The sequence below is a fragment of the Halichoerus grypus genome, chromosome 4 (assembly GCF_964656455.1).
Source record: "Halichoerus grypus chromosome 4, mHalGry1.hap1.1, whole genome shotgun sequence".
In the NCBI taxonomy this organism is placed as follows: Eukaryota; Metazoa; Chordata; class Mammalia; order Carnivora; family Phocidae; genus Halichoerus; species Halichoerus grypus.
Window position 1 is genome coordinate 11,333,485 of NC_135715.1, and position 25,091 is coordinate 11,358,575.

The 25,091-nt window shown below is 40.3% G+C and overlaps 1 protein-coding gene and 1 long non-coding RNA gene across 8 annotated transcripts in view; one reads left to right on the top strand and one right to left on the bottom strand.

Moving 5' to 3' along the window:
* The window catches only part of LOC118534525 (uncharacterized), a 103,581-nt gene that overhangs the window by 47,624 nt on the left and 30,866 nt on the right, over nt 1-25,091 (top strand). Inside the window, exons 2-3 of one of the 3 annotated variants that reach the window (XR_004916724.2) lie at nt 45-289; nt 941-1,361. The exons of 1 other annotated variant lie outside the window; for it this stretch is intronic. This is a non-coding gene — a long non-coding RNA (uncharacterized LOC118534525). Of the gene's footprint in view, nt 1-44; nt 290-940; nt 1,362-25,091 lie in introns of those variants that run through there. One more of the 3 variants, XR_013446872.1, reaches the window with a different exon arrangement.
* CLYBL (citramalyl-CoA lyase) overlaps nt 1-25,091 on the bottom strand; it is a 250,806-nt gene that overhangs the window by 5,248 nt on the left and 220,467 nt on the right. For 3 of the 5 annotated variants that reach the window (XM_078070135.1, XM_078070134.1, XM_078070133.1), the window contains 2 exons: nt 21,796-21,920; nt 3,484-4,195 (listed from right to left, as the gene is read on the bottom strand). In XM_078070135.1, the coding sequence (XP_077926261.1) occupies nt 4,100-4,195; nt 21,796-21,920 (221 nt within the window). In that variant the 3' untranslated portion in view covers nt 3,484-4,099. Of the gene's footprint in view, nt 1-3,483; nt 4,196-21,795; nt 21,921-25,091 lie in introns of those variants that run through there. The other 2 variants (XM_078070130.1, XM_078070131.1) reach the window with 1 other exon arrangement.

Here is a 25,091-nt window from a genome sequence, read left to right on the forward strand (position 1 = left end):
CAGTTTTTTGTTTTTGTTTTTTTTTTTAAATAAAAATTCTGCAGGCTTCAGCCCGCTTAGCTGGAACGGGGTCGGATCGACAGCAAACGACCACAAAAGGCGCTAACGACGATTTCAGTCTCTTCCCACACATCACACTCTTTATGTCGTTGGCAGTTCTTACCGATTCGGAAGGAAATATGCTGCCAGATAATTGCTGGAATGTAAACAAACTACCACCACCAAACATCCACAATCACCCATCACAGGACAGCAAAAAGCTGCCCGGTACCACGGCGCAAGCTTTCAGGTACTAAGTTAGGTATTTTAATTGCCATTTTGTTCGCTCTGTTCGCCCCCCACCCCCGTCCCGAGTTAAAATAAAGCGCGGAAAGGAAGATTAAAGTTTTAACATTTAAATGTTGAGCTCTGCTAATTACTTTCCTCCACTTTCCCCCGAAACTGCAATGTGAAAACCTTTCACCGGGGGAGGGTCTCTGGGCTGGGAGGACAGTGTCCCCGAGCCTGGGGCATAAACTCCGCGGTGACAGACCGGCTCGGTGCCCCTCGCCGGCATTAATATGCACGAGATCCTGCTGGTAATCTTATAACCTGTTTTGTACGATCAGTTGCCTTCCAAGTACCAGAGGTAAAACTGAAAACTAAAAACGGACGACAGTTAGCTTTCCAAGATGAACGGAAACCATAAAACCAGAATGTCCTTCGAATTAAAAAGCATGTGTTCTTTTTTATCCTCTTAAGACATAGTTAGAAAATATAACGTCTCCAGTGAAGGTCAGTTTCCCCAACGAGGAACGAGGGCAGAACTATTAAGGGTTAATGTGTTAAAGATGATGATAACAGGTATATTTTAGAAAAGGAAACAGACAAACCCTACATGGTCTGTTCCATTTACCCAGCAAGATATGGCAAGCAACGAGCTACTTTCAAATTCAAATAGGAGGTGGTGAAGTCTTCTTGAGGAAGCTTTTCCCAGCCTGTCCCTGGAGGAGAGGACCTGAGGGCAGCGAGCGGTTCAATACTTGGAAATCTGAAGGGAACTGCACCCAGATGCCGAGGAAATTCCCAACTTGTGCTCACAGACAGTGCGGGACTCCGCTGGCGTTTCCCCCTCACCATTTCAATAAAACATGATTGTATTGATATAATCCTCTATACATTAAAATGAGGTTGTCACAGATTGTCATTAAGACCTCAGTAAAACAATGAAGACATTATTGGGCACCCCCCCTCAGGCAAGGTATTAGGGGAATAAAACAATCTACACCACACGGGTCCTATTGAGATTAATGAAAAAATTATGCAAAAAAAAATCTCAATTTCATTTTCCCGTGACAGGGCTTTGCATACATACAGTCCTGCCCCGCACCTGATGATTTATTAAACTAATCTACAGTGATCACCACTGATGTTCTCAACTCAATCTTGTCCTGGCTCATTTTCTAAGTAATTGTTTCTCATTAGTTCTGATAATGTTTTAATAGTGTTACCCATAATTTAGCCCCCAAGAATTAATAACAAGGGGGTGATATGGCGAAGCGGCTTATGATGAGCTACACAAAATATAAACAGGTATGGTTTTTAATTAATCAGATGGCTGTGAGGTCCTCTTCTTGTAGTCCACTGCCAACTGGAGGAGTTCCCCAGGACCTCTGACCCTAACTAAACCCTCTTCTGGGGGCCCTCGGTCAGGGTTTCTGCTCGGAGTGGGACCAGAGCAGAGTGGTCTAGATTTTTGGCTCTAGTGGATCCTAGTCTCATGCTATGACCATAATTGGGAACACAGGGTTACGAGGAAGATGATAAATGTGACATTTGGGTGTCAGGTAAAGGTGTGGTGACCAGTCGGTCCCACACTGTAGGGGATCTAGGAACCCACGGGCCTGTTGGTGATGGCGGTGGGGAGTCCTAGCCACGTCCCGGCTCTCAGCACCACCCCGAGAGGGACCTTACTGGGGGGTGCTGCTTTTCCTATGACTGTTGCCCGCCGCCCCGACGGCCTAAAGCCCAGTGTGACTGGAGGCCAGTCTTCTTCCCACACTGGCTAAGATACCGTCCTCCTCCTTCCGGCCGCGCCATGTGAGGATGCGGCTAGCTCCCACCTTCCTTTCTAGCTAACTCGGGGACAGCACAGGATGGCCAAGGTGAAGAGTGACAGTGCTCTCAGGAGGGGCTGGAGAGAGGGGTGCACAGAGGAGAGGAGACCCTCCCCTGCCCAAGGCAGGCCGGGACCCCAGCTTAGCACATCCCGTCCCCGTTCAAGAGCTGTGGCCTCAGATCCCAGGTTTGGGATTATTAGTTGGTGTTTCCAGAATGTGTTTCCCCAGAACCGTCCTGCCTGGATCCGGTTCCTTCCGCCCGCCTGGCAGGACTGAATCATCCCCTTCCTTCAGTGCACTGGGTGGGTGGGGGTTGCGGGACGGTGTGTGGGCCTCTCCCACTCGGCTTGGGGTCCATGGCGCCCCTCCTTGTATATAACCTTCCACTCCACTTACCTCGCGGCTTCCTGCAGGAACTGCAAGAAGCAGGGGCAGAGCAGACCCCTGGTTGGGCCATACAGTTGGGGCCAGGGAGGAAATAAACAACTAGGGTGTAGGAGGAGGTGAAAAATGAAAATAAAAAAACAACTGTTTTCTATTTACAAATTTAAAGAAACAGAACAGCCTTCCCCGCGGTGTTTGTCTAAGAGTAGCAGCTTTGCGGCTGTGTAGGTCATGAAAAGGTTGGTGTAGAGTTTAAAACTTCCCATTCTGTTAATTTCTTAAAGAACAGTCGTCCAGAGTCTCAACACAAAAGCTCATGATTTAATGAGGAGCAGAAACAAAATCTCTGATTGTTGGTGTTTCAAATTTCATTGGCGTCCTCTGGCAAACACAAGTTGATCCTTCCCAGCTTCAATACCCTTTAGCCTTCAGTATAAGAGCACATGCTGAATAGGGAAGAATGGCTGGTTGTTATGTTTATTTACCCTTACTACAAGCTGGGTTAACCTCTTCAAAACAGCTTTACTAAGCCCGTTAACCACACCGCCCATATGACCTGCCGCAGCATCTCTAATGTGATGCAAATCTCGCAGGGGACCATATGCACCAGCTCGGCCGCATTGTGTCTTCTTAGAGGCTACAAGTTTATTGCTGAGGGGGCCCTGTCCCGGCCATACATTTACAGGGGGAAGCGGCCTCAATGGCAAACAGTTAAATGGGGAAATTAAGGGAGAGAATGGATGGTCTTGTGTTTCTGCACATTTTTTTTTTAATTGCTGGTAACTGTTGACCCAAAGCATTCACCCAGGATGAGGGCTTTCATAGTTCTCATCTACCGGTTCAAATGTATGGATGTTTCATTTTGGGAGGTGGAGGTTAAGAGTAATCAGCTTTGAAGATTTATTTTTAGAAGCTATCTGATACTTAAGTTTTCTATGCCATCTCTCATTTTATCAGATTTCTAGTGAAATAAACATAACCCCTTCATTTAACTACTATTTTTTTTTAAAGATTTTATTTATTTATTTGACAGAGAGAGACACAGCAAGAGACGGAACACAAGCAGGGGGAGTGGGAGAAGGAGAAGCAGGCTCTCCGCTGAGCAGGGAGCCTGATGCGGGGCTCGATCCCAGGACCCTGGGATCATGACCCGAGCCCAAGGCAGACGCTTAACGACTGAGGCACAAGACTGGCCTTAAAATTATTTACAGTGTCGACTAATGAACAATGTGGGAAACAACTAACATGAGAAATGTGAAGGGAGCGGACATATTCGAGAAAGATCTGTTTCATTAAAGACCTAACATCCCCCCAGCCCATCTCTCTCCACTATTTTATCTCCCTGTGAAATCATAAGTGCATATTTGTAACACATTAATGAGCAATAAAGTCCTAAGCTTGGAATCAAAAAGGAGAAAGTTCATTTTTAGAGGAATAACTGGCCAGTGAGATAATACACCCACAAAAATTGTGATTAACATTGTAACCATTTGAACTGTAAATGGGAGAAAGGTTCCAATCCGGCATACTAACAAGTTGCCTTGAGTATTATGGTTTGTCTTTAAGAAACCCGCTGTATATGTTCAGCCCACCCGATGAGAGCTTCATTTAACAGATCATTTTTCCTTGATGGATGTGGCAAGCGTAACAATGTTCTGGGCTTGCTTCAGTAACGGCTTGTCGATCATACTCCCTTGGAAAGTAAAGGCTCCCTGGAAAACAGAGAACACAAACTTCCTGAAAGAATGTTCAGAAATTATAGGCTTCCTTTCTATGCACACTTGTACAACAAGAACATTTTAGATTCTACCTGAATTATATTGACTTTCCTACCCAACTTTTGAGAAAGCCGAAGTAAATTACAGGGGAAAGATTTCTTTTTTCCTCCTAAAGAGGGAAAAAAAGCCAAACAAACCCTTCAGCATTTTAATGGAGGGGAAAAGCATCACACAGAAGGTATTTGAAACTGTTCATTTAACTCTTGAAATCAAGCAGAAAACAACTATGGAAGGAAATGCAAATACTTCCTTATATAGTTTTTAAAATATTGCATAGAACTTTAAAAATAGTAACATGCTCTGGTCACCAATTGTTGTTTGAAAAAATAACTGATCAGTTTAATGGCAAAATGCTTCCTTCTTGTAACATAACTGAGGGGTAACACTACCAGGTGATGAGAAAATGTAAGGTAGGACTGTACTTAATAAAAAGAGATTCCTCTGTTGGTATATACATGCTGAAGAGGACTAGAATGACAAGGGACATGAGCCTATAACAAAGAAGTCACAGGTCTGTTGAATGGTGAGTCTGGAAAGAATTTCTGAGAACTCCTAGTTTATCCCCATTTTACGGATACATTTTCTTTTAAGCTTCTGCAAATACTTAGTGAATGTGCATGTGATCTATGTCCTGTTCTAGATGAGGAAACTGAGGCCCAGGGTAGTTAAGTGATTTTCCAAGGTATGTGACTAGGAGAAGTTAGAGCTGGAGTTAATACTTGGGTATTGGAACCTCAAGCCTTTATTAGAAACCCCCATATTAAGGTAACGAGGTAGTGTCTTTACTGCATCAGAAAAAAAACAATTAACTGGACAGAAGGCAGTATGCCCAGAATCTGAAGTTCATGTCTGGTTATTTACATTCTTTTAATCACTTCTTCTTGCTGTTTACAATCACAGCTCTTCTCTTCCTTCCTTCCACCTGTTGGCAAGGATGCTGGTGGATGGGAGCGATCATCATTCTTGCTGATGGTCCATCTGCGTATACTGCTGCCCATTTCTGATTTCACAAGTACCACCTCTTGACAGACAATGTTGTCATTACTCAGAAGTTCTGGGATGGGGCTCCTGGTCTCTCTGAAAACCCTTATCTCCCACAATTACAAGAATTACACATAGGACGGAGATTTTAAAAAGTGGCAGGGAATCCTTAGTAATGACTTTGGAATTTATTTTTTTAATTATTTTTTAAATGTTTTATTTATTTATTCATGAGAGTCAGAGAGAGAGAGAGAGAGAGGGGCAGAGGCAGAGGCAGAGGGCGAAGCAGGCTTCCCGCCCAGCAGGGAGCCCGATGCGGGACTCGATCCCAGGACTCTGGGATCATGACCTGAGCCGAAGGCAGATGCCCAACCGTCTGAGCCACCCAGGTGCCCCTAGAATTTATTTTTCAATCAAGAGAGATTTAAAAGCCACTGGGATTAGAGTTTTCACCAGTAGGTACCTAACCTTCTCAGCCTTAGAATGATAAATCTGATTCATATGAGCACCTGTGCTGGCCTAAAATCCTGTACCTGAAGTCATTTTCCAACCCTCTCATTTTTACTATTTATATTTCTAGATTGACTTTTGCCTAATTTCATTCAGCCTAGAGTGAATTTTGGTCATCTCTGTGACCATGATGAATTTTATGAATTCAGTTAGAAGTTCCAAGGATGTTCCATGGGTTAGCATAGCATGTGAAATCAGGGCGGGGGACTCACGCTGTTTTACAAGGCAATAGTCTAGTTTTCTTATTGGAGTAAATGATGAAGACCAAAGGCCTCCTGGTTATCCGCTCACCAAGTGGATTATGGCCCTGTAAAACAGCACATCTGTCCTGCTAAGGTTTAAATAATAGGCTGGAGAGACAAAATTAGAATAGATGCACATGAAATCAAAACGATGCACAGAGAATCAAAATGACGGCCTTGGGTTTATGCCATGTTTCCCAAATCTGCTTTGGGTTCCACGTGCACATCAAAGATGCAAAATATTTCATAGAGATCATTTCTTTCTTTTACAGTGGCAGATTTTGCTTGACTTCCTTCATTAAGCCTAAGCTGAAAAACAAAGTTCAACATTTTTGTTTGTCTCCTTCATCTCTACAAATTGAGGATCTTAGTGTTACGAATTAGACCGCCTAAAATGAATATCCTCCTGCTTTCACATATCGACCTATAATATGGTTGGGGTTTTTAACATAAGGATCTACATGTGAAATGTGAATGGGTCTGTTGGTCAGGATCTGGTAAAAATGCAGTCTGACAAATGTTACTTGGATTTGTGGGGAGGGTTTGAAACAGTCCTTAATGAATGATTAGAGATAAGTTTCCATTTTACAGCCCAGTGCTTTCCTGAGAAATTGGCACACCATTTCAAAAAATAAAGAGAGGCTCCATCAGCTTGAAGATTCAGACTATAATTTGGTTTAAAATGCCTTTAAATAGTAACTTATTCATAGTTAACTACCTTAACAACCAGGACTACCACAATAATAATAGCTATAATTTTTTGAGCAGTTGCTAGATCAGTGACTGAGCCAGAGACTTGACAAGCTTTATTTCATGTAACGCTCATAAGAACACTGCAAGGGAGATACTATTATGCAACCCTATCACAAATTTCTTTTAAAAAATTCTTTTTCTTTTTAATTGTGGCAAAAACACATAAAATAAAATTTATCACCTTAACCACTTTGAAATGTACACTTTACTAATGTTAAGTATATTTGCATTGCTGTGCAACAGATCTCCAGAAATTTTTCATCCTGCAGAACTGAAACTCTCTACCTATTAAACAACTTACTCCCCATCCCCTCTCTGGAAGCCCCTGGCAGCCACCATTCTATTTTGTTTCTGTTAAGTCTTGTATCTATCCCCATTTTGTAACTGAGGGAACTGGGGCACAAGGAACTTAAGAAACGGATACATGCCTTCCCTGTAGCTACTGAGGTGTAGAATTGGGACAGAAGCTAGCTCTAGCTGATCCAAAGGGCGTGCTCCAGGCTTATACCCTAGGCTTATAGATTGAAAAGTGTTTTTTCTTCTTCTTCTTCTTTTTTTTTTTTTTAAGATTTTATTTATTTATTTATTTGAGAGAGAGAGAGACAGAGAGACAGAGAGAGCATGAGCTGCGGGAGAGGGAGAGGGAGAAGCACACTCCCCGCTGAGCAGGGAGCCTGATGGGGGGGCTGCATCCCAAGAACCTGGGATCATGACCTGATCCAAAGGCAGATGCTTGACCAACTGAGCCACCCAGGCACCCCTAGATTGAAAAGTGTTTTCTGAGTGGGTTTCCTGACCAACTGGATCAGAACCCATCTGAGGGGGACGGTAGGGGATGTGGCTTGTTAAAATGCATATAGGGCCCCATCCTATATGGTGTGATGCAGAAGGCTGGAGGTGGAGGCTTGGCCAGGAATCATCTCAGGATTCTAAAGCACATTCAAGTTGCAGAAGTGCTGTGTTTTAGCTCCCCTGCTTAGAAATAATTAGGCTGACTTTGATATGGATCCGGCCTGATCCCTGCCCTCAAGGAGCGTGTGCTGGAGGAGACAGGAAAAAAAAGAAGCAGGTGCCATAAAATGCAAAAAGAATCAGGAAAAAGGCCAGCGTGATGAGCACAGAGAGATCTGAGGGTCTGAAACGAGTGCCCTTCTTGTGCACTCAGGATCACTGTCGCCAGTTCCCACACTTCATGTGGGGGTGATACTGTGTCCCTAGCGCAGATCATGCGTTCCCGGCTAGACTTGCCATGGAGCTCTGTACGCAATGGGCTCTTACTCAACAGTTACCTATCAAGTTACTCGTAGTAAATCCCTGGTCAATCACTTTGGCACATTTTACTATACACATGTTTAGGGTTTCAGACTCCTGGAAGTGAAGGGCAACACCATCTTAGCATATCTGTTATCTGTACAGCAAAGAAAACAAGTACTCTTAGGCTAGGGTTTTTCTAACAACTCACTCATTGCCCGTTGCTAAGATAAGCATCGAGATAAAATGAATTCTGCCAGACCCGGAAGTTCTTCATCGGGGTGAGTCTGACTTACAGTTTAATAGCAAAAGGAGAGATGATGGGGGTGGCTGTGATGACAGTAATCGTCCACAGGAAACATTCAGAGGAATGTTATATATCATATATACCACGTATATATTGCTTCTCTGGCACTTAATGCTTGAGAACTTCTTCTCTAGAGTACTAAAAGGTTAATTTACTAGAAACACGAATGGATCTAATTCTTTCCCTACTCACTTTCATTTTCAAATCATGTCTCTGAGCACTCGGGGAGTTCTCTCGGGCGTTCCAGTGATGGTGGCGCTCTGTTGGCCCAAATGATAATGCTTGAGAACAGCTGTCATAGTCCTTTTGTAGGGTGACACTCCTCTCGTATGACTGACTCTAAGCCTAATGCCCAGTGAAATATTTGCCTCACAGCAGTTCCCAGTGAATTCCTAAAACTTTCGTCAGCATTGGCCATTATGAAATTTCTTTTCAGGATCTTCTTGGTTGTGCCCTCTATTTGCTCAAATCTTGCAGGCCCAGCGTGGCCTGTGATGAGCTCTTCCTTACTCACAAAATCAGCGGCTCCTTCCTACTACTCAAAAAGGGGGAGGGGGTATGATACACCACTGAGGTATTCTGATGGACACTTTCGTTCTTCTGTCTTTCCTATTTTTCACCCTATCACCCTGGAGAGTCCTTGGACAGGCCCTAGGACAGCCCTTGGTCACCCCATGATTTGGTTATGACATTCCTTTTAAGGATGTTAGTTTGGGTGCCAGGTACCCACAGCGCAGTGGGAAGGTCTCACTGAGAAACTGCTGAGACGCTGACTGGGGAGTTGCACCTTCCTAATTGGGATCTTGTTGTGATCTTTCTAAAACACTGGGTAGGATCATCCATTTGCTTAAACCTGGCTTTGGCTCCCTCTGGACTTACAAAATCAAGTGCAATCTCCTAAGCAGGGATCCCAGGACTCCCCATGAGTAGACCAGACCCTGCCTCCGGTCTCAGCTTTGTCTCCTGCCAGTCCACCCGCATCCACACCCACTCACACTCTTCTGTACCTCTCTCATATGCTCTGTTCTCTGCTCTCAAGGACCTTTCCCTGTCTTTCCTGTAAACTCCTCATCCTTCAAAATGTCAGAAGATGTCAGGTCTATGAAGTGTTTCTAGAATTCCCTGGTAGGGCTAAATTCTCCTTCCTTTTTTCCTTTCTTTTTTTTTTAAGTAAACTCCATGTCTAATATGGGGCTTGAACTCACGACCCTGAGATCAAGAGTCACATGCTCCGGGCGCCTGGCTGGCTCAGTTGGTAGGGTGTGCAACTCTTAATCTCGGGGTCGTGAGCTCAAGCCCCATATTGGTCATAGAGCTTACTTAAAAAAAAAAAAAAGAGTCACATGCTCTGCTGAGCCAGCCAGGCGCCCCTCTTCTTCCTTTCTCTGTACAGCCTCCCATTACAGCCCTTGTCACACTCCATTGTAATGATTTGTTTACACTGCTGTCTTTCTCACTAAGCTGTGAGACTCTTGAGGAAGGGGCCATGTCTCATAGATCTTTGAATGCCCAGAACCCAGTACTCAAAACATGGTTTGGAGTGGAGCCTGGCTCTTTTGTGGGGCTCGAGTTGGGTGGCTGAGGGGAGAGTGATTTGGGAAGATGCTATCTATCTTACCTGTCTCCTCTCCTTCCTTCCGCAAGCATCTTTCTGTGCCGCTTGATCTTTCCTCGGTCTGGTAATACCGGTCAGTTGGCTAGCACTTGCTGAGCCTCCAGTAGGACACGGTGACTTTCCCTAACAAATGTGATGCTGGGTTGGGGTCAGGTTAACTCATGCAAGTGATGTAACAGTTAAAGGGCAAGCAAGTCTGTCATATTTGTGGTACTTAAGGACTGAGGAGCTACGGAGAAACGGGGCCATCAAAATGGAGGTGGTTTGGCTAGGGAAAGGCTTTGAGGAACAGTTACATTTAAAGTCAGGTTTAGAAGGTCAGGGATGCCAAAGGAACAAGAGAGGGGTGGGGGATACTGGGAACAGCACATAGAGACACACCAGTGGGGTTGACTTTCTCTGTTCTGCAGGAGCCCTCCATGCCTCTGGTCACCAGTGATTCAATAGATCAAGCAAATGAAAAGATCACAGTATGAGATACTGCATCGGTCTATGGCTGAATGGGATTCTCTAGGATCTAAGGAAAGGGAGCCTGATCCAGCCTATATTAAGATGGATGATTGCTGGTTCTGTTCCTCATTAGCTGCTTGACTTTCCTTATGCAGGAAGGACTTAGCTTCTTCTTGATGAAGCTGGACTGGAACCCACCGGAATCCCTCTGTTCTTGTTGCATGCCCTGGTGGACCCACTATTTGCTCCTTCCTGGACCTTGAGGGGAAGAGGTTGAACCACCTGTTTCCTTTCCTTTATTCTGGGCATTCTCCCTCTGTCTAAGGGTGCTCTAGGGATCCAACAATGGGAAAGCTAAGAGCTGGCCCGGTCCAGCTTTGCTTCTGAGTGGGACCATCATAGATAGGTTGACCTGGGCACCAGGGGGAGGGATGGATATTCATTCTCCGTTGAGGAGGAAATATGGATTCTCTCAAGCCTACGCTCTACTTCAACTATAGACCTTAGTAAGGCCTGGAATATTTACTTCCAAACTGAAAATTGGGGAGGTGCAATCTTATTAGTAAGACCCACTGCCAAAAAAAGAGATTCATCTGATAGTACTTTATGATTTTACAAAACATTTCAAAGACATCTTCTTACTTGCAGGAGGCAGGGCATGGTAATTTCTGTTTTACGGATGCAAAAACTGCAGTTCAGATTTCGTTAACCTTTTTAAAGGAACTTATGGGAAGGATAGGACTAGAATCTAAGGTTTATCACCCCAAATCCCAAACTCTTTCCCCTATTTGGTGTACTCCAAAGTATGACTGGTAACAATGCTGAGATGGTTACAGAAAAATATTTAAATATAACACTTTTAAAAAATATATATTTATTTTACATGATACTGTATATTTAAAAATTTTATTTTGATGTGATTTACAAAAAATAACTACCATATCTAAACTGTTACTTCAGAGGTATTATTACTTAGGATGAGGCTGAAAAAAATGATACGTAGGTAAGGTGCAGATAAGCAAATATGTGAAAATGTAATTTTATTTCACTTTATTGTTTAAGATTTTATTTATTTATTTCTTTGAGAGAGAGCAAGCAAGCGAGCACGGGGGCAGGGAAGGAGCAGAGGGAGAGGGACAAGCAGACTCTGTGCTGAGCTGGAGCCCAATGCAGGGCTCCATCTCATGACCCTGAGGTTACCACCTGAGCTGAAATCAAGAGTTGGACACTCAACCAACTGAGCCACCCAGGTGCCCTGAAAATGTAATTTTAATAAATGAATTTGGGAACAACTGAAATATAACATGCTTCTATCCTGAGTTTCCACTTGACAGCTTTTACTATAATTATGACACCAGAAATACTGAAGGATATTTTCAGTGAGAAGAAAATCAATAATAAATATGTGAATGACATTTTAAGTCCTCAAAATACCTAAAGCATATGTAAGAAGGACTAAAGGAGGTGACATTTGATCCTTGTATATGCTTCTGAGTATCAGGAACCCTCTGCTTTATAGATACACATTTTTTTAAATTGCCATTAAGAGAGTAAACGGATATTTCTGAAGACTTGGGAAATAGGGAACACATTTTTCTTATTTTAACACTTAAGTTGTAGTGATAATTTGATAGGTATTTTAATAATATTTTGAATTAAAATTCAATAGCCAATTACTGCTATGGCCAGAGAATTTCAAGGCTAATGTAGCTCTATATGAATTTCTACAAGTTCAACTGAAGCCATTCTGCATGGTCAACAATTCACATTGGGCTGATGTGTCATTACTATTAGTACTGAAATTCTGACAGATGATGTTCCATGGCCTTTGATGGGGAAGCCCTTTAAATGATTCCTAAGAATGTAATAGTTGGAATATCCGAATGGGGGTTACTTTTGCACCAAACTGGGGAATGCAGTGACCACTCAGGCCTGTTGAACTGCTTGGGAAGGCCCCTCAGACATGGCCTCAGAAGGGGTGTGGGGTGTGGGGAATCCTGCATCCTGGGCAGCCTATCAGATTTATTTTCCAGTTTCTGAAAGGTGAAAAAACCTGGAGAAGCTCCCTTCTTATCCTTCCCATCTTTTCCCCTGTAGTTCTCTGACTATAAGAACTCAGAGCACAGAACCATCAATGGGGTATGAAAGGCAGGGCCCTGGTGCAGGCAGTTCTACTAGCGAAGTCAGTGTGGCCCAAGAGGACACAGCAAGGATCACCTGTCTAGGCAGCCCCTCTGTGACTTTCCACCCAACAGAAATGGACAACTTTCTAGGATGGGCATTCTGAGTGGTATTCTGTAGCTTGCAGCTGAAACAAAAAGTGCACACAGATACATACAGAGAAAGGCTCTTGCTTCTCTGGGTTCTCCCATTTAAGGCACCTTGATGGAGAGGTTAGGAATATGGCCTTTGAGGTCGTCTACACCTTGAATCCAAGCTCTGCTTTTTCCTAGCTCTGTGTGATCCACAGCAAACAATGCTATACTTCCCTGAACCTCAGTTTCTTCACCTGTAAGATGGGGATGAAAATCCCTCCCTTTCAGAATTGCTGTGAGCATTAAGTAAATTAGTGTATGCGATGGCCTGTCACTGAACAGGCTGTCAGTCCATGGGACCTGCAACTGGTATCCCCACTCACTACCCTTGCTGTCGCCACTGCTGTGACTGTGTCCCCCGACACGGACTGCTGTCACCACCACCCCCATCACTGTTGTTACTGCCAGTGCTGATGTCAGCCAGAGAGGATTTAATTCCATTTATCACAGAAAGGTGCAGTGAGAAGCACAGTATTTGAATTGTAACAGGATTTTATGATTTCAGAGTAGCTTTAAGGGTTCTGAGGGGCATCAACATTCTTTTTTTTTTTTTTTTTAAGATTTTACTTATTTATTTGCCAGAGAGAGAGAGAGATTGAGAGAGGGAACACAAGCAGGGGGAGTGGGAGAGGGAGAAGCAGGCTTCCCGCTGAGCAGGGAGCCCGATGCGGGGCTCGATCCCAGGACCCTGGGATCATGACCTGAGCCGAAGGCAGACGCTTAACGGACTGAGCCACCCAGGCGCCCTGGGACATCAACATTCTTGAAGATGGAGTGAGTAGAGGCCAACTCATGCCTAAAGCTTCCTGCCCCCTCTAAACTATAAATCATAGATTGAATTGTCCCTTTAAGAAACTAGAATCAGATGCTATATATAATTTGACACAGCATCAGTATTTACTGAAGACAAATACATTTAAAAGAATTTAAAAACTTAGAATATCGGCTGAGGAGATACCAATCAAAGGCAGGTGATCTGAAATTGGGAACATCGCTTACACTGGAGGAGGTAGTAAAACAGAAAGACGGTGTTTCCAGCAAGAGAGAGCAGGAGAATGAAGAGGACTAGCGAAGACACATGGCCTGATGCATTTACAAAAAGGAGGAAATTCCTTGGGATGTGGAAATTGAGTGAATGTAAAATGACATTCATTAACATTTTGCTTTTTAAAAAGGAAGCATGAAATCATTTAGCTTTAGTTCTGCACAGAAAATAGAAACACTTGTGTTATCCACTGGTAAGATTATTTGGGGACTTTACCAACAGTTTTAGGAAGTGGAAAGAGAAAAGAAGAAACAGTGGAAGGCTTGAAAGATGAATTTGGCAGGGAAGACGGAGGTGGCTGGACAGTAGGGAGGAGAGCAGAGGTGAATGTTTGGGTCAATTATGTTAATATGTGACCAGTCCTGAGTTGTCTACTTGCCCAGATGGAGGGTCTCAGTGGATCAGAGCCATCCTTACTTTACAAACGGACAGGGGAGACCAAAGGTGCCTTTGTTTTGAAAGTTCTTCTCAGAGCCCATGAAATGTAGGCTGCAAGATTTATCTTTAAAAATATTCAGGCAGAATGATCAGGTAGGGACAGACAAGTCTTTATTTTAAATATCTTTTGATAAGGGAATTTGGAAAAAGTATGCCATGTGGAAAGCTACCTACTGAGGTGAAACAATCGGATTTATAAGCATATTGCAATTTAAAGGAGTTTCCACATTTGCTAGCACATTAGATGTTGTACTTAATTTTCTGTTTTGTTTTTTTTATAGCTTTACTGAGGTATAATTTGCATACCATAAAATTTGCCCATTGTTAAGTGTATAATTGGTTGATTTTTAGCAATTATATAGGGTTCTGCAGCTATCACCTTCCACTCAGATTTTTTTTAAACCAGAGATCTTATTTGAAAATATTTTTGGGGCGCCTGGGTGGCTCAGTCGTTAAGTGTCTGCCTTCGGCTCAGGTCATGATCCCAGGGTCCTGGAATCGAGCCCCGCATCGGGCTCCCTGCTCTGCGGGAAGCCTGCTTCTCCCTCTCCCACTCCCCCTGCTTGTGTTCCCTCTCTCACTGTGTCTCTCTCTGTCAAATAAATAAATTAAAAAAAAAAAAAGAAAATATTTTTATTTTTAACATCGAGTTAAATGTGTAAACGTTTTTATTTAATTTAGAATATTTCATGTCTAATTTAAGCTGGTATTGCCTATGAGAAAAGCAGAGAATGTAAGTCATTTTATTTTATTTTATTTTTTTTAAAGATTTTATTTATTTATTTGGCAGAGAGAGACACAGGGAGAGAGGAAACACAAGCAGGGGGAGTGGGAGAGGGAGAAGCAGGCCTCCCACCGAGCAGGGAGCCCGATGCGGGACTCGATCCCAGGACGCTGGGATCATGACCTGAGCCTAAGGCAGACGCTTAACGACTGAGCCACCCAGGCGCCCCACATGTAAGTCATTTTAAAGCAGCTTGCAGCTAAGAGCAATAATGTTAAACGTCTTCTATTTTATACACCATAGGCTTATTCTTTCTTTGGAAAACACATCTAAATGAACTAACATTAGCTCAAAGTCACTTTAAATTTTAAACATTTATTAAAATGTAACTGATGAGCAATGATAAAATAATTGGTGAAAATATTTTTTCAATTATTCTAGAAGGAAACAAAAGTGTTTTAACTGTTATACGTAGAGCAAGTAATTTCTTTCTGACACTGTCAGAAATTTAGAAACCAGTTAGCCAAATAGTACTTACTAAATGCATATTGTATACCTATTTCTGTCCAAGAGGCTGTGGGGAGGTATGTGATTCAGTAGACCGAATTCCTTACTCTCTAGGGTAGTGGTGAGAAATTTCCCTACTTTCTTTTCATTCAGGCCCACTAACCTAAAATGGAAAAAAAAAATTATAGAAACTCTTGATTTACATTTTTTAATAAAATAAGAATCCCATTTGCCTCCTTTTAATATAAAAAGAATTACAAAATTCTTTAATAAGTACAACAAAAAATTCAAAGAATGCTCTGAACTTCTTATAATCGACTAAAGGAGAGAAGGCAACGGATGGTGGTGGGGTGTAGAGATGACGTGAGAGGAAAGGAAGATAAAGAGGAAGCAAGTAAGGACTCATGGAAAGGAAAACGAGGAAGGAACAGTAAAAGCCATACAGAGAAACACACATCCAGACCCACACATACAAAAAGGGAGAAATACTCTTACGAGAAAAAAGAGAGAAGATGTCCAAAGAGTAAAACCATCCTTTCATGGCCCTTGTTTCGATCTTGCTATGAAAGACACTGAAAGCCATGGTGTGTTTGTGCAACCACAGGTGTTAAGTGAGACACAGGACATTGGGAACCTGTCCTTCGAGCGAGATGAAATGGAGCTCGGGGCTAGATATGGCCTCTTTGCCAAGGGCTCCCAGTCTAGCTCGGAGAGTTTCCAATCTACGTGGGGAGATGGAACGAATGATGACTAATAAAACAGAGCAGGGCTTGCAGTAATCAGAGCCAAGAAGTCTTTCTGGGGCAGGACAGAATTGAGAAGGAGGGTGCGATGTGGGGAATAATAGCAGGGAGGGTTGGGAAGGCACACAGATACTCTGTGCTCTTTCCCTCCTCATCCGTTTTTGCTCATGCAAGGAAAAAAAAGTGTATGACTAAGAGAAAGATACTAATCTTAACTAACCAAATTCACATTTTGTTTGTGACTGAACAGTTTTAAGGCTCTATCTAGTTTTGGTCATTAGTGTGGGGTTCAGTGTGACCCAAGTGAAGCCACATTTATGCTAACTGTTCATACCTTTATTTACAAAGTTAGCCCGGAATGCTGCTAAGGGCTCTATCACCACCTTGGCTGTGAGTGACCGCAGGTAACTTCTAAACCCTTCTTGAGTCTCAGTGTCTTAAGCTGTAAACTGAAAGGATTTAACTGGTAGATTTCTGAGATTTTATCCAACTAAAAGAATTATATTTTTAATTGAAACTGAGCAAACAAATATCCTGAGAATATAAATCAGAATAGAAATACTCTGATTAAAATATCTCTAAGAGCGTGTTCTAAATTAAGGACGAAGCAAACAACTTTAGAAAACATCAGATTTAACCTACGTATACAATTTCTTATCTTCTAATACTGAACCATTTGCCACTAAAACTATGTGAAATAGGATATATCAGCACTAGAATTGTATTGCCTTAGTTTAAATGTTTAGAAATCTGCGATTTGTTGCTAATCAGATCAACCCTGAAGTCCTCATTGGCACACTCTCAGCTTTTTAACGAATTTGACTTTTTAAAGTCAAAATTATGGCATATAGTTCTAAAAATATTAAATGAACAAGAAAATAAGAGGAGAAATGTAATAACCGAGCATCTCAAAAGTAGAGTTGTATCCCTTCAGTTTTCATTTTCACTAGAAATCGCTCGGTTCTGATTTTAGTATTCCTACTTACAAATAAAGGGGGGAAAGGCTGTGGGTGGTGGGATGCATGGGTGTGGGAGGGTACATTGTTGTCTATTAGTGGAATCAACCCTTTCAGCAGACAAAGACAACAACCAAATCTTTAGATGGTTTATTTGATCTGCGTGAAAGAGTGGCAGTGGGATTTCTGGCACTTGAATAAGCGGAAACAATATTTTTGGCTAGAGAGACTTCTGAGTTCTCTCAGGGAGCCTTCTAGAAGGCCATCTGGCCCAAACAGTATTTCTTTTGTAAAGCCCTGCATTTGGAAACACAAATGAAAGGTGTATGAGCAGCAATCAGATACCTATGAAAATAATTTGCTTTCAATACTTGGGGGGGGGGTTATTATTCTTTGTAATTCTCTAGATGAAAAGACTTACATGAGGGAAAAAAGCCCCTCTTTCTTTATTAAGATATAAATTCCCAGTTTATATTCCAGTAGAGGATTTGCTTATTAAGGTAAACTTATTAATTTGCTCTATGGTTTTCTCATGAGTGAAATTAGAATGTTTCAGTGATATTTACAGTTGTTATGTCAAGGTGTGACCTTGTTTTTGACCTTTATAATTGTTAATTGAACCTAGATTTTAAAGATGAACATTTCCCGTTCCTTGGTTTTTAGCTAGCTTGTGAAGCTCTAACAAATGAAAAATATTGAAAAAGTTAAACGAAATCATTCCAAAACCAAATTATAATGATAATGCGTAAAACTGAAAATGAAGCAAAGCTGTATTTATACTCAGATACTGCAGAAAATAGGAATTTACCTAGCAAAGTACCTTTAAAATCTATCACATGTAATATACTTTGCTATTCTTTCACATTTTTCTTTAGAGTCTCCACACAGAAAGAAATGTTAAATTCTTATATTAAGATACCTTAGGATTACTGATCAATCATTTCCTTTAGCTGTCATTTTTGCCCAAGAAGAAATGAATACAAAAAGAGCAAAAATGAGCACTGAGTTTATAATAGAGACTTGAAAAAATATACTGTATCATAATACATGAATGTATATATATTGCGTAAATATTTATATGTACTTATATGTAAGTTATAGTTTCCATTGATATATAGTAATATTAACTAAATATTTGCTTGAGATGTTTTTATTTCAGTTACCCAATTTTCGTACTATACACAATTTTAAGTTGATAAAAAAAGAACTGTAAAAATCCCATTTTTAAGAAGCAATAATAAATTCAGTTCTGAATGGAGAATTTTCAAATAGTGGCATTACCACTGTTATGGAAAAGATGATAAATAAAATTAACCTTTAAGAAAATCTTCTATAGGCTTAAAATAAATCACATGGGAAGTGATTTATCCTGGCTGAAGTTTCTACCAAATAATTTGAAGCTAAAATTATTAATGACATGCAGGTTGTATCTCAAAATATATTTTTCTGGAAGGACTGGAGAAAAACTCAAGTTTGATGAATATTGCGGCTATATATCTCGCAACTGATGTCGGCTAAGTTTGACATATTTTAGCTTATGGGAATTAAAATAGAAGCATAGAGTATGTGAAATGTTTAAGCTTTTTCCAACGGATTTTAATAAGAGAAGATGACTTTGAGTCCCTAATGTCAATCTATAGCCTAATTCTTATTAGGGGGGACTATTGTGCCAGGAAAAATGCTTTTGCCTGTAAATATCTATAGTTTCCTGAAACAAAGCAGTCACAAGCACCACTATCCGCCAAACAGTGACAGATTATATGAGCAGATTATTATTTCTTAACGTAAAGTATTTTTCACCTGACATTAGACTAAGGGGCATCAGACTTTATTTCCTAAGAACTTCTAATTAAAACGAAACAACAAAAAATTCTGTGACACCAAAGACAGTTCTCCAATAATTTATCTACTTTGTGATCTAAGTATTCCCACAAATTTTATTATTTGGAAGGAACAGAAAAAAAGGTACAACTTTTATTTTTGATAATTATTTTTATTACAATATTGCTATTGTTATTATTATTATACAACAGTACTAATTATTATCACTATAGAAAACACAAAGGACCCAGCATTACCTGCAAACTTCAGCTATACCTCTGGTCTTAGGGCAGAATATAATTTAGGATGGGAGCAGAAGTAGAGAAAAGCAAAATATATAATTTTGCCTTCTTGGGTCATCTCTACTTAAAAACATTACTTGAATGAAATTTTCATCGGAGGGGAAAAAAGGTCTTTTGAAAATCTGTAACTGTCTCACTAGGACACAAACTATCAGTTTACCATCCTTAACAGAGTCACCTGTGCTTTGGACAAAGTATCCGAGGGTGTATGTTTTCATCAGCGATTCACATTCGAAATAAAACAGATTAGATGTTTGTTGGAAGCAATACTTTCTACAATTGAGCAACCTATTTATACTAAATCTTTACGAACAGAACACACATTATTTAAACCCCAAGACCCTTCAAGACCCAGAGTCACCTACCTGCAGACCCAATTTTTGTGACCAGCCAATTTATAGGCAAAGTGAAAGAAACATGCGAACTGGATAAAATAACCATATGTCCCCACTGGAAGCCCCATTACTTGAAGCATTTAAACCTTGCTGGACAAAGCACCAGGAGAATTTGCTGTAGGAAACAAACCTACGCCAATGGGGCAGGGAGGAAATGACCTAATGGTGAGTCTCCCTTCTGCTCTAATTTCTGTGGTTCTGTGTTAAGAAAAGCTGTCCCACCACACTGTTGTGAAAGCTTATGCCCCAACAAAACAGCATTTCTTATTAAAAAAAAAAAAAAAAAAGCCAGTTCAGAATTTAACATTTAAGTTGCCATCATCAAAAGGCAAGGACACTTTGGGACAATTTTGTTCGGGAACACTTTTAAGATACAATGGAAAAGTATTTTTTCCTTCGTTCGAGAACTGAAAATGCCAGCAAAAGAGTGTGTTTCTAGTTTGAATTTTGTTTGCTGGCGACCCGAGGTTTAGGGTAACCTCTTCCATACTCCTGGCTGCTTACAATGCTAAGTGGCATCCTTTGATGTTATTCAATGTGAAACCCAGTGTAGGCGGTTAATGGAGGCAGTGTTGGCCCCGACTGGAACTCTGCTTGGTCTGCCATTTTGATGGCCCATATTCTGCCTCAGTTTCTTCTTTCAGTAGGAAGTATTTATCAGCGGACGTAAGGTACACACAGAGGTAGAGAACATTCAGCGTGTGCAGAAGTAAAGGTGTGACAGGGGGCGTGGATGGAGGTCTTTGCATGCATGAATGAAAAAGTACATGGCCCTTCTCTCGCCGTAAATATTTATGTGCATTCATGGAGGCACTGGGTTTTGGAGTCAAGATATAGAAATGGACATTAAAACAATGTGATTTCCAAAACATATTTCTATAAACTGCAGTGTTTTTCTGATAGCCACTCCTGACTTGAAATGAAAGAATGCTATTTATCCTGAAATTGGTGTAAGTCCAAATGGGAGGTTTCCAATGTCACATATTTTGCCTTTTGATTTTAAGTGCCAGTTTGTGTAAAGACGAGCCTGTGAGTGTGTGAGGGTGAGCAAGAATACAAGGTCGGAGCTGAAGGCAGGTGTCCGTAATGACAGGGAGGGAGTGACCCACTTAATACTGCTACCCACGTTCCCAAGTCCTGGGATTTTCAGGTGTTTTTACTGCCGGTGAAAAGTGCAAGTGATACCTCTCACATTGAGGTATTCAGTTCATCACTGAAGCCAGTTTTGTCTTTTTTTTTTTTCCCCCCCCCGTAAGGGGCTGTTTAACGTTTAGAACCTTGGTAATGTTTCAGCATTCTTTCTTCCCAAGTGCTTTTGCATCGCAGGTATTAAAACTTCACTCCTTATGTAGGTAACAAGGCTGAGTTTAGAGAGTACCTCTAGGATGGATTTATAAATGCAACTTTCCCCCCATTCTCTTACAAAGAGGCAAACGGTATTACTGCAAATAACCTTTAAGATAATTAACTGACAATGCTGCAACTAGCATAAAATCTTCCTTCAGGCGACACCTAATTTAAGTGTTACTGGCACAAAGTGGAGACAGATTGCGCATCACCACTGCAATATTTACATAGCAGAAACCCACAGAGCAGGAAACGCGAGGCTCAATGATGCACTAAATTAGGAACAACCGTACTCCAGTGTTAATTTGCTCTCCGTTCTATCCAGATCTCAGGTCCAGAAATTGGTACAAACACATACACAACCTCCCACTCTTAAATGACTAAACCGGAGGAGCTTTTTGTACATTTTTGCCCCAAAATTAAAATAACTTGAAAATTTATTTCCTCTCTCCACAAGAACCATTTGATCAAACTGTGTTTATTTCATTACAACTTGCTCTCACTTTGATCTAAAATTATTTTCATATGAATGCTGCATCGGAGTCTATAGAGAAAAACTAAACAGACTTCTATTTTCTCAAAGGCTTGCCAATATAGTTTATGAAAAGAATAACCTCTAGAGAGACTTGAGGGCCAGGTAGTGAAATATTCAGAAACTTGGACAGGCAAATTTACCTTAAGCGAATTTCTCCCTGATGAATGCTGTCCCCTCCCACCTCCCCCCTTACAACGCAATGAGTTTTTGAAACGATTCAAACGATATCTAGTTTATGTTTTTCCCCCACAGTATTTTAAACACCAGTTTCACCCAAGGCATTAACAAAACATTTACCTTTCCTAATTGTTGATGTTCTTTAAAGGCAGCGATCAGTTCTTCAGCCCACTTAATTTTTCCAGGGGAAGGAGAAAACTCTTCCTGCACCACGGCAATTTGGTTAGGGTGTATCACCTGCTTACCTGCAAGAAGATTAATAACACCGGAAACACGAAACAACAAACAGATGTTCAAACAAAATGTCTCAACCACGAAAGGCTCCTAATGCTTCACAGTCTGTATGTAAAATAACTAATTATTTTAGAACTTTTTAAAAAGAAAGTAACTGCAATCTGGCAGGCTTTTCCAGAATACCACATAAGAAACACAGAAGAATGGGAGTAATTGTGTTTCTGATCCTATAGAAATGCCACCTTAGTGCAGATAATCTCTCATTTTTAGTTACAGGTGGGTTGACTAGGCAGCTTGTTGACTAATCCTTTGGCTGGAACTTTAAAGGATAATATCTGCAAATTAGAGTGATTATTTTGAGTTAAAGTACAAAAAAATTATATGTTAACTCTTTCAAATTTTACAAGTTGTCTTTTGCTTATTTTGTACCATTATCCCACCTGCCGTGATTTCTTTTAGAAGTGGTCTGTTGTTTTTCATAAAGCTCACAGAAGCAGATGTTACAACCATATTAATATCAAATAGTGGCTTACAATAATATATTTAATTTTCTTTCTTTTAGACAAATATAGCGTGTCATTTCTAACCACTAACAGAAAACTGGATTTCAATGAAAAAATTTTATTCAGTACAGTGGAATAGAAGGCAGATTTGAACACAGTGGTCTCTAGGTTACTCCATTTCAAAATGTTTAAATAAAAAAGTTACTGAAAGTTTCTATATCCATAAACATAACCAGGCTTTCCCTTTTTTCTTGTAGAATGAAGACTGAATATTTCCCTCTTATATAGATATTTAGATACCCCAGAAGAAAGCTGATCTCTGTAGTAATAGCTTTAAAAAAGCCTTCGTTTCAGAGTTTAAGGATCCTAAGGAGAAACATTACACAAACATAACACTCACAGGCTTCTACGAAATCATGCAGTCATTAAAAGGAACAATTTAACAATCGGGGAAGTGTAAAATTTAATCAGGTCATTAATAAAATACAACATAACTTAATGTTATAATAATGATGAGATTGTATTTTATTACATGATAAAATTATGGACATATTTGGTTCTTAAAAATGAATGTGCACTTAATGATAATTTGCTCTCCTAAACATATTCGTCCATTATATCAATTTGCTTTGCTTTTGAAATAGTTGTTTTAACATTTAGCCAGTACAATTTATACCCTCGATGTTTTAAAAAAGATTATTTTTTGTAATTATTCATTATTGAATAGAAAAAAAAACCCCAATATTTGTAAAAATATTTTTTTAGTGTTTCATGGAAAAGAGTTCAAGTGAATAAATATAGCAATACCTTTTCTTCTAGTAGCATAATTAGAACACCTTCACCTTGCTATTATTTCATTCTAATCTGTCAGCATACTAATAAAACATTAAAACCCTGTACAACGAAAGATGCTTTAAATTATTTGAGGAATCGTGCTCACTTCGGCAGCACATATACTAAAATTGAGGAATAATTTCAGGGAACAAATAATACCAGTGATGACAAATGAGAGCTTTTTTCAATAGTAGGTATTGCAATTATATTTAAGTCATCTAATAGTTGTTACAATATTATTAACAGAGGATGTCAGTTCTGGTAGTCATTTTGTACTGATTGTTAGACCTGAATTTTGTAATTTATGTACATAACTTACACAGATGTGTAAAAAGCCAGATTTCACGGGAACTTCTTGGTACAGATACTATGACTTGAGCAAAACATAAACTATCTAGAAATACTGGGAAACCACTGATGGCCTGCAAGTACCGGTATTTTGGTAGTGAGGCTAATTTTAGGATACGCGTTAAGTTTTAGAAATTTGTGCACATCCATGCATGAAGTAATCTGTGGCCGATTCTTGTACACCCCAACAACGGAACATCAGACTTTAATGCCATGTGGGAGTGAAGCAAATATTTTATACAGAAGAGCTGTTATTGGCAAGTTACTGAGGGTGCAAAATTGGAAGACGTTAAAATTTATGACCATGAAATCCTTTTTACAGTACCACTTGATATATCGTGCTTTAAATCAATACCTGTCAAGTCTTTTAGGTGACTGTATGATGGTGTCATTTTTGTCTTCTACAAAAGACTGCAAAAAAGAAGAAAACCTACAGTGCTTCATATTTATCATCTTTCTTCTCAGCATGCAGGACTGCAGTAACTGTGATGACCAAGTCGGCTGTTGAAGCTTTATTCCAAGATTTAGTTTTGGTTTCTTTTTATAAAAATAATTCCTAATGTTAATAGCCACTTATATGGCCAATGCATTGATTTAAATATCAATCCGCATGGACTGTGGCCCCATGAAATAATGACTGCAGAAGAGATGCGCGGCTAACTTATAAAAAAATACAACTCATTAAAAAAATGTATAATTTTTAAAAGTAGAGAAAATCCTTATAGCATAGACTGAGCGTTGCTCCTCAGTGTGAGGGGTAACATGATACCTTCATTAGATTTTAAAACTTTTCAACCACCTGCTTCAGAGAGGGTGTGTATTTCTCCTTCCTTCCTTGCTTTCCTCCCTGCTTGTGCAAAGCCCAAGTTATGGGGCAATTAAATGACAAATAATTAGGACAAACAGATGACAACTGGGTCTAAAATAATCAAAGCCCTTATTGTTTCAAAATACTACAAATAATCTCGTATCTTATTATCAGACTAATTACCTTTTACTGGTATGTAGCAATATAATTGGGACTACAAAGACCTTCTTTCTAAAAATTGTAAAATGGTTATGAAGTGTAGCTCCCTACTTTACTGACTTGTTCACTTGAATATATAATGGGCACTGTACCCACTCTGCCTCCCCATTCTCCCCCTGCTTCCATTTTTGTGTGTGTGTGATTTAATACTCCCTGTTGTTGAGAAACAATAGTGCCAAGCCCATAAGCTCCTCATGCTGAGTTGGGCACAGTCTAGAAAATTTAAATCTGATTTGAAGTAACTTGTCTTCTGCGATTGAATTAGGGACCAATTTAATTCAGCCCTGTTTCTTGGAGAAATTCTCAAACTCCTTTATAAGTTCTGGAGCAAACATTTACCCCAGAGGTAGCTGAGGACACCCAGGTTATACTGAGTGATGGTGATACAGGCCACCATCAATTCAGTGTTTTCAAATTTTTTTTTTTTTTTTATTGAATTAGTGCCCAGTTCGCAGCAACATCTGGCTGCT